General features: G+C 41.7%; 1 protein-coding gene across 3 annotated transcripts in view; it reads left to right on the plus strand.

The window, feature by feature from the left end:
- tiam2a (TIAM Rac1 associated GEF 2a) overlaps nucleotides 1-8,663 on the plus strand; it is a 73,534-nt gene extending 64,871 nt beyond the window's left edge. For 2 of the 3 annotated variants that reach the window (XM_034674861.1, XM_034674860.1), the window contains exons 20-27: nucleotides 346-525; nucleotides 801-919; nucleotides 1,390-1,498; nucleotides 2,246-2,301; nucleotides 2,407-2,509; nucleotides 2,765-2,858; nucleotides 6,077-6,231; nucleotides 6,509-8,662. In XM_034674861.1, the coding sequence (XP_034530752.1) occupies nucleotides 346-525; nucleotides 801-919; nucleotides 1,390-1,498; nucleotides 2,246-2,301; nucleotides 2,407-2,509; nucleotides 2,765-2,858; nucleotides 6,077-6,231; nucleotides 6,509-7,218 (1,526 nt within the window). In that variant the 3' untranslated portion in view covers nucleotides 7,219-8,662. Of the gene's footprint in view, nucleotides 1-345; nucleotides 526-800; nucleotides 920-1,389; nucleotides 1,499-2,245; nucleotides 2,302-2,406; nucleotides 2,510-2,764; nucleotides 2,859-6,076; nucleotides 6,232-6,508 lie in introns of all 3 variants that reach the window. The other variant, XM_034674859.1, reaches the window with a different exon arrangement.
- The last annotated feature ends 1,558 nt before the right edge of the window (nucleotides 8,664-10,221 follow it).

Raw genomic sequence — 10,221 nt, forward strand, 5'->3', positions numbered from 1 at the left:
AGTTCTGCTTGATTTTATGAAACATTTGCTTTTAGAAGATACATTTTCTTCAGCTTGTTAAGAGATAGCTCTTCATAAGGGATTTATGTTTATACTTTAACACTGAACTGTCAATGGTAGGTTGAGGAGAAGTCTACACTACCCCCTGCTGGACGCACCTTATTGCACCATTATTCTGCACTGCCCTGCATGGGAAAATATCAGATTCAGATCAGAGTTCAGCTCACATTCTAGACACACATTTCTCCCCCATGTATCCAAGATACCACCATCGGGAAACAAACAACCAAATACGGTAAACTGCTGATAGATCCATATTAATTCATCATGTGTATGTTTTACCAGCTAAGACGGATCAAGCCTTCAAGGAATTCTTGGATGCAAGGAACCCCACCAAGCAGCACTCATCCACTCTAGAGTCCTACCTGATTAAACCGGTGCAGAGGGTGCTCAAGTACCCCCTGCTGCTCAGGGAGCTGGTCTCCCTCACTGACGCTGACAGCGAGGAGCACTACCACCTCACAGGTAGGAAGAGCAGACCTACATCTACACCCACAAACACATGAGGGGGGAGCGTGCTAAAAATAAAACATGTTCACTCTTGTCATTTTCATCATGTTGTCATGTTATCATATCACAACATGACAGAGGACATCTCGTCGTATGAAGACTGAGGGTTTTTCTAATACACAGAACATACATCCTGAGCAAATAAAATCTGCTACTGTTATGCAAAGCCCCCTCATATACAGTCAAGAACTGATCTCTGTTAACACTTCATTCTGTTCTTGTCCCCACAGAGGCTCTCAAAGCCATGGAGAAGGTAGCCAGCCACATAAATGAGATGCAGAAGATTTACGAGGATTACGGCTCTGTGTTTGATCAGCTAGTTGCTGAGCAGACTGGACACGATAAAGAGGTAGATGCTCATCTCAGAATCTGGTTGCTAATCAAGCATAGACAGTGAGTTTTTAAAAAGCCTCAGAGATAGTGGTCCACTGAGTTTACCAGGACACCTGCCACAACATACAAACACATACAACTTCACTTCAGTTTAAACTCCATCAGATCAGCTATCAGTGCATCAGAGGGGATGTTGTTTACACAGCCTCCTATGCAATGCCTCAGGGGATCAAATACATTTACAGATTGATAGAATATTTATTTAGTAACCACTGCGGTATAAATATTCAAAGTGAATGCTAAATAATGTTGTCTTGTGTGCTCTGTGTTTTCAACATATTCATAAAATCCTTATTAAAGAAGTCTTTAAAAAGTATACAGTTAAATGCTGGCTTTCAGCTCATGCACCAGCACAAGTTTTGATTGTTGTTTGTTTGCATGGTGCTGTTGCTCTCTTCTAAATCGTCTCCCGTGTGTCTCCTCCAGGTCACAGAGATCTCTATGGGAGAGTTTCTCATGCATTCTTCAACCATCTGGCTCAACCCACATCCCTCGCTTGGTCGCATGAGAAAGGACCCTGAAATGACCGTGTTTGGTGAGTTGCTACTCCCTGCCACCGTTGATTCTGCATTATTTGAAAATGAGCCTCTGACATTTAACATTTAAGTAACACCCCTACCCTGCCAGACTGCAGGGAAGTCTGCCTGTCAATCAATCAATCAATCAAGCTTTATTTATATAGCACCTTTCATACAAATAAAATGCAACCCAAAGTGCTTTACAGCGATTGAAAACAAGAAAGAAGCAGAAATGAAACAATGCTAAGACATTTTAGTGGAAGATAATAATAATGATAATAATAAAACTAATAGAAATACAAATTAAAAATAAGAACAACATAAAAATAAAATAAAATAGAGACCAATGCACACCAAAATAAAATATGTGTAATTAAAATAAGTTAAAGCATCAAAATTGTGCTGGCTACTTTTCCTATTAACCACCACATACTGTTTGATCTCAAAAACTCCAGGCACAGAAATATAGGAACATTGTGAATATTGAATATCTTTTAATGTCCTCTATAGATGTCTGCAGAAAAAAATTTTAATCAGTACATAGCAGGTGTATTGGGTTTACTGTACAGCCGCTTTGAATTGTGTCTGCAGCAGCACTCAAACAGAGCTCAGTGAATTTCAATATCCGTTGCTGTGGCGCTGATATGTGCTTTAAGGCTTCAAGCTGGCATCTAAAATGCTTCTGAGGGTTGCACTCCTTCAGTCGGCTTTCCCCAAGAGGCATTTGCAGTCAAAACTAAGAAGATGATGTGCTCTCTCACCAGTGTTCAAGAAAGCGGTGATATTGGTCTACAGGGAAAACAAGCTGAAGAAGAAAATGGTAAGCGTAGTGTCTGTTGCACTCATTTATTCACATGCCACAAACTGTGTCTTTGTGGGTAAAGTGTAACATTTTCCCCTCACTCTCTCTCTGTGTGATGACCAGACCAACCCACGATCAGCACTTTCTCACGGAGACTCAGACCCCTTTAAGTTCCGCTGGCTCATTCCGCTCTCCTCGCTGCAGGTTAGACTGGGAAATACTGCAGGTAAGATGCCGGCACATTATCCTCACTAAATCACTCACAAAGTACAGCCCCTAAATCTTTTTGTTCTTTCACCCTCTTCAGACCCCCCCCCCACACACACACACCACTAAGCTTATTCTCCTTGCCCACACACACCATCCACACCTCTTCTGGCATTTCTGTTCCACTCTCTCCCTCCTTATTGCCTCCTGAAACCATAAACCATATTTGGTCTGTGTGATTAAAAGCCTCTCCTTTATTTTCTGGCCCTCACAGGAACAGGCACAGAAAGCAGCAGCATCTGGGAACTGATTCACACCAAGTCTGAATTGGAAGGCAGACCAGAGACCATGTTCCAGCTTTGTAGCAGGTTTGCAAATAAACTTTCTGTTGGAAATCATCAATCAATCTGTATTTGTTTAGCGCCAAATCACAACAAACGTTATCTCAAGACGCTTTTACAAACATAGCAGGTCTAGACCGTACTCTGTGTTAAATTATTAACAAAGACCCAACATCAAGACAGGATACCATCCAGTCCCCTCTTTCTGACAGGACTTGATCTTATCTCATCTTAATCCACCGTGATCATTGCACCTCGCAGTATTTAGCTAGTTACAGCGGCAAAGACAAACGTCCTTATAACAGGCAGAAACCTCGAGCAGAACCAGATTCATGTTAGACAGCCATCTGCTTTGACCGAGTTCAGCATGGATTTATTCTGATATGCATTTATATATTTCACAGTCATAGTTTCAACAACATCTCACACACCACAAATTCTGAATTAGAAATTATAGCAATTTTTCATTCTAGAAAATGAAATCATATCAGAGCTAATATTAGCGTACCACGGTGACAACTGTATGAAAATTTGCACCGTAGTTGTCAACGTGTTACACAACACTGCAATAACCTATTTTCTTTGTTTTGCAAGATAATACAGAAAATGATGCTTGAGTAAATAGATAATGTAGCCTTTGATAATTTGTCCTGCAGAGCATGTTCTGACTAAATTATTAACAAAACTGTGACATGACGGGGGCATGGAATGAGATCTAACATTCTGCACAGTTTTAGACAAATATAACATGATTTGAATTTGCAACATTTTCAAGTATTTTGTGAGTCGCAGAACAAGTCTTTAAGATTCCGTATCCACTGCCATCGTTTGGTTTTTTTTTTATGCACAACCTCAACTTCAGAGTACTTCTCCTTCCCTAAGTAGTGACCGTTGAGTCTGTTTAAAATGCTCTGTATGGTTCATACTTGCTTTCATTCAATTACATTTTATCAAGAAACTGTAAGAACTATTGAGAGAAATCATGTCCTAGCATTATAAGCAGCTCTAAACTTTAAAATTGTACCTCGAAAAACGAGTGATAACTTTTCTCCTCCGTACGGACCATGGACTGTATAAATAATGGACGTAGTGTCCGTGATGTCACTCATCTGTTCCTGAGCGCTGTTTTGAAGCCAATTGTCGGCTACAGCCATATTGGAAATGCGGAACTCAACCAGGAATAGTGTGGCGTAAAGAGGCAGAGTTTGAGCCTCCTCGCCAACAGCTATGTGTTCCTGTCCAGGAGTCATGTCAGTCATGTCCTTATTTGGGCAAAAACTCGTAATCTTAATATCTTCTGAACCGCCGCGTTAGAAAAAATTCACCCCCGTACAGTGTGTGTCGATAGAGAAATGAGCTACGTAGAGCCAAGCAGTTTTTTGAACCAGGCTGTAAACATGTTTATTGATGCTGTAAATATCGTCTTTTTTGAATTGGTGTCTATGTGGTTCCCGTTTTTTCTGCAGCCAGCCTCAAGTGGATTCTCAATGAATTGCAGTTTATAACACTTCCGCATGGGCTTCATATTTTGAGACTGGAGGTTGCCGCTTTGATACGGACCTTAGCCATTGTTGTTGACAAAGTTGATTTCACCCCTTCTTGATTCTGATTGGTCGGTGATCAAGAAGTGACATTTATGAGCGCGGCAGTGTTGCAAAAGCTGAACTGTTTTCAACTGAGAGCACTGCAGCAAAAATCAGCAAACGCTGAGGCCGCTGACCACTGAAAACTCAGAATCACATTGAGTTTGAATAGAAAATAGGCGCTGCCAGTGCAGAAAATGGCAACAGTGGACACAGCACCTAATTGTTGTTCATCACACCTTAACCTTTATGTCCTTCAGGTGTGCATAAACCTAGTAATCTTTGGAAGGTGTCTAATTTGCGTTGATTCCATTGACCATGAGAATCAGGTAGTTGTTGTTTTTCTGTTAAGACTAAAACACAGTCTGCATAACTATTATTTGTTGAAGATAACTGCTCTCAACAGAGACATCAGTGAGATTAGCAAACATGGCTACATCACAGTGTGACAGAGAAGGAAACACAAGTAGTAGGGCAGTAAAACAAGTTTCTAATTAGCCAGCAGTTTCAAGCAGATTATCTAACCAATGTTATTTCACAAGTCTGATCAGGCCTACCATGTTGGTAGTAATCTAATTGCCTGATAAAACTGTACAAACAACTACGGCTTATAGGGTTGGTCAAACTTGAACCAGAAACACAACAGATGTTTAGTTAATACTTGTAAATTATAATGCAAGTCTAAGGAATGGAATGCGTTCTGCTTGTTACAACATTTCTGCTTATGTAACAGCATTCAATTTTAACACAGTCACTGTATCCTTTTTGGCAATGAGACAATGTTCCCTAATCATAATCTTGCTTTTTAAAACCTATACGAGTCATTCCCTACAAGCCATAGGTAAACCAGTATTAAAAAGGCTTAGGATTGCTCCTGCTTTTAAAAACATTACCACCGTCACCCACCTGTCTGTAACTGCTAACAGTCTTTCTGTTTATTGTAGCATCCTGATTATAATACTGTAAAGCAGGAACCCTGGATCAGAAACCTCTCCTATAACACTTTGGTTTTGGTTCACAGGACTTAAATGTGATACCATGTTTAACTTTGTGAGGATGATTGGTGCTGGTAGCCTAAAAAAACTTCTCCCAGTTCCCAGCTTTGTGTGTATTGCTATGCAAATAGGCTGCTATTGGCTATGCTGTCATATCAAACAGACAGATGAGAGTCTTATCAATCATCTTGTCATCGTTCTATTTCTGAAAATAGGAAAATCTACCCATAATGATCATTTATAATTCTACAAAACAGTTGACATTTTTATTTTTTTTTATTTTAATTTGACCTTTATTTTACCAGGTAAAAATGTTTTAGAACCAATTCTCATGTAGAAACATGACCTGGCCACTGACATACAGAAGAAAGGTTAAAGTAATCAGCATGTATTATGTGGGTTTTATATGTGTCATTATTGTTCTAATTCCTGAATGTATAGACCAGTACAAAGGGAATAGTGGTGAGACCGAAGCCTGTAACCAAATTGGTCATTCTCATTAAAGTGTGACATTGGGACCACTCCTAATGAATTTAATTTCCCTTTTCACCAGGGACACGATGGAACTGTCTCACCAACCCCCTTTTCTATATTTAGCCGTTGAAATCAAGTTGATCATACCCAGTGCTCATGTTTCTGTGGTACCTCTCTGCTGTGTCCTCCTCAGTGTGCCAGAGAGCAAGGTCAACATCATCAAGGTGATCCGTTCCATCCTCAGAGAGAACGTGAGGAGGAACATGAGGAGCGAGGGCACGTTGGAGAAGGGCTGTAAGGAGCGCCTGGCCCCCCTGCGCAACACCCTGCCCTCCTCGGCCAGGCTAGGTGAGCATTCAGACTCAAGAGATGTGTGGGATTATTTTTAAATATTAGGACCTGCCTTCTAGAAAAGCATGTCCACAGAGGGCATGGGAGTGATTCTTACTAACTGGTATTTAGCCTTTTAGGTCATTCCGGCTTTCAAAGTCATAAACTGCGTAACGCTAAGTATGCATGACAAAGGAGATGATAATATCTTACTTTTTAGGTCATACGCTGCTGAAGCCTTATGGTGCAAGCTAAGAGTTGCATTTCTGACTTCCATCTCCAAATTTGTTACCAGGTTCCTCCAGGGCTTCCTGGTTGTGCAAGCAGCCACCTGGAGATCTCTCCATGCAGGCTGGTAACCCTAAACTGGGCCCAGACTCAGATGAGGGAAGCCTTAGCAGTGGAACGCACAGTTTGCCTGGTGCCTCTCCACCTTGCACTTCCTCCGACCCCAATACTGCCTCAGTCCTGCAGAACTCATCCGAGACATCTGGATCAAACCTGGCGCAACCCTCCTCCACCTCAGCTGTGAAAGAGTCTGATATTTTAAGTGATGAGGATGATGATGGCTTTATCGAGGGGGGGACCAGAAGGGACAGTGGAGACAGCAGTTCTCCAACTAGTGCCATTGAGGCTCAGTTCCTCCAACTTAAACTCTCAGAGGAGGCTGTGTCAAAGTGTCCACCGGCTCCATGTGTTGAACCTGAGAGAGTCGGTGACACTCCGGAGACACAACCCAAACTAATGCGAGGACACTTCAGTGCTGTGAAAAGGAAACCCAGCAGTTTCAGAAGGAGCCAGGGGGCACTTTTGAACATGAAGGCACACAGCAGGTCACTGGACAGCCAGGCAGATACAGCCCTGCCTTCAGGAGCAGTGGACCTCAACACGCTGCTGGAAAGAGAATTCAGCGTCCAAAGTTTGACCTCTGTTGTGAATGAGGACTGTTTCTATGACCAAGATGAGAGCTGTGCCACAAACTCTGGAAATACCACCTCCTCATAGGACAGAGCAGGACTATACTGCACCACAGTGAACGGACATACGGTTGAGGATGCTGACCAAAGCCATTGCATCATAAGAGGGGAAACCCCTGTGGCTTATTGCGGGCTTCTTGAAGTCGTACCTCAACAAGTCGGTTGAGAAAGTGACACACCTGCATTCAAATCAGGCATGAATGTTCTGTTCTTTTGGCACTGGCTGACAGTTTTTCCCCCTTGAGAGGCAAATTGAGGTGACTTTTGTCCCACTGATAATGACTGCATGAATCTGCCAAGCACTGATGCGCTTCCCCAGACTCTTTTCTCTGGGCCGCTGTCAACAAAACCCTCTGAGTGACGTATTCCATCCTGGTTTACCCTGCAGCGCATGCTGATTGGCAGTATATTACATTTTTGACCTTTACTTTGAAGAAATTGAAAGAATGTCCTTGATCTGACAGTCCCAAAGGAGGAGAGAGGTTACAGTGCATTGAAAGCCACCAAGTACTTCTAAGAAATATGCTTCTGAGTTTGTATTTGGCAACATTGAGCATGTTATGTCACAATTAGCGAGCAGCAGGCTTACAAGTCATGGGTTCAGTCTTGAATATTTTTTTTATTTGGTTTCACAGAGCCAAATGTTTGAGTCACCGCTTTATACAAACTGCATTTTGTAAGCAATAACATGGAAGGAGGCTGCACTGAGTAAAGGCTTTCACAGACTAACAACATTGAGCCAAACGTTGCCGGGGTCATGTCAGACTTCTGAGGAGAGAGGACATAGCCTGAAGAAACAGGAAGGATGCTGACTTTTACAAAGAAGCCTTTTTGCTGTATTTTGTGCACTAAAGTACACTGTTTGCCTATATATTTGAAATGATTTTTATCTGTACAGGTTTTAATGTAATTAATGCTGGTTTTATTTATTAATAGTTTTGATAATGTATATCTTAGCAAAGTAAATTTTCAAGTGAAAGCTTGAACATTTGGTGAAAGATTTGGTCCATCATTAAATAAAATGCAATACAGCTTCATGTTTCATCCACAATTTTAAACGTAGCCTGCCGGGGTTTGATTGTCTTTCAGTGATTGTGATTGGAAAGTGCAGAGATATGGCTGCTTGACTGATAAAAACAGCAATAATGTTTAAACCCCAATGTTTCTCTTTATATCTGTGTCTTGTGTATATAAAATTTTCTATCTTGAAAACATTTATGTACTCTCTTACATACTTGACACTGTACAGGTTGAAACAATGCAGGAATTTGCAATTAATGCAGCTGGTATTTTTGTACAAGTTTGTCAGCAACAGTGTAAAATACATGTTAGGATACTACAAGAAGGCAAACCTCTATTACATTCTTTCTCAGCTCAACTTTTCCACGCCTTTAATGCTAGAATACCAATGAATGTGAATGCTTCATTCTTATGGAATTGTTTTATAAATAAAAGTTTTATCTGTGAATGACACCTTGGGAACTGTGCTTTCAAATTTCAATTCAGCTGTCAGCTCGGGTTCCTATACCCTTTATTTATATTGACAGGTAAAGCAGTGCTGGGAAGAAAGTGTCTTATCTCCAGCTTGGTCCCTCGGTTAGACTTTCCACCAGTCCCTGATTAGCTGTCATAGAAATCACAGAATTCAATATCCTGGCATTGGAAGAAAAGGTATACCCTCAATAGAATACATAATTATCTGACAGAAGTGGGGCACAGTAACTTGAAGAAAGACTTGAAAAACCTTTTTTTCGCTGTGCTTCCATTTTATACCAAGATGTGTGAAATTAACCACGCTTTGTGTTTTAACATGTTCAAGTGTCTAAGGATGTCATAAAAAAAATGATACATCCATTCACATTCACTTATATACCCACTCAGCACTGGCACTATCTATAAGGTTACCACCTATTGTGCTTAAGCAAATATATCTTACATTAACAGTACAATGACCACTGGAACCAGAAGTAGCAATTATGTATTGTGTGGTCATAAGGGAACGTGGGTCATAGCCCCATCTGTTCAGTGGCGGTTCTGGGGAGGGGCCAACAGGGGCCGGTGCCCCCATAGACTGTATAAAATATGGACGTAGTATCCGTGACGTCACCCATCTGTTCCTGAGAGCTGTTTTGAAGCAAATCGACGGCAGCAGCCATATTGGTAATGCGGAACTCAACTAGGCAGAGTGTGACGTAGTGTGAGTCTCTTAGCCAATGGCTGTGTGTTCCCGACCGGGAGTCACGTCAGTCATGTCCTTATTTGGGCAGAACTCGTAATCTTAATATCTTCTTAACCGTCACGTTAGAAAAAAATTCACCCCCGTACAGTGTGTGCCATTAGAGAGATTAGCGTTGTAGGGCTAAGCCGTTTTTTGAACCAGGCTGTAAACATGTTTATTAATGCTGCAAAGATCGTCTTTTTCCCATTCATATCTATGTGGTTTCCGGTGTTTCTGCAGCCAGCCTCAAGCAGATTTTCGATGCATTGCAGTTTATATCACTTCCGCATTGGCTTCATCGTTTGAGACCGGAGTTTGCCGCTTGGGTGCCCCTGTAAAACTGAACCTGGACCCCCCTGTGGCCCCCCCTCCAAACAAATATTATACAATAAAAAAATGCTTCGGTATCACGCCGATGTTACAGGCGGAACACATGCGTGTGGCCCTTGGTTCCAGTCCCTTAGAGTGCTAAGGGACTCATGTTGAGTGTAAACAGCCAAACAGCTGCTGTCAGTCTGCATTTTGATATAGTACACAGTAGTATATATGTCTAGTATATAGGGATGCACTGATGTTTTGCCAGTTTGTTCTCAGCCGGTCCTCGCCCTTCTCAGTCTCTTTTGTCAGGGTTGAATGTGTCCCTCTGACATGTGGTGGAAATCTGGAAATGATAGACTCAAACTACAACCATTTGTCTTTGTGAGCTTTATTCCGGCCTTCAGTGAGCTTTGCAAAGCGGTCAGATGGCAGAGTGATCTAACAACCGAGACAAGGTCTGCTCAACTGACCCAGAGTGAAGACACAACACGTTAC

This window comes from Notolabrus celidotus, chromosome 22, assembly GCF_009762535.1.
Source record: "Notolabrus celidotus isolate fNotCel1 chromosome 22, fNotCel1.pri, whole genome shotgun sequence".
NCBI lineage: Eukaryota > Metazoa > Chordata > Actinopteri > Labriformes > Labridae > Notolabrus > Notolabrus celidotus.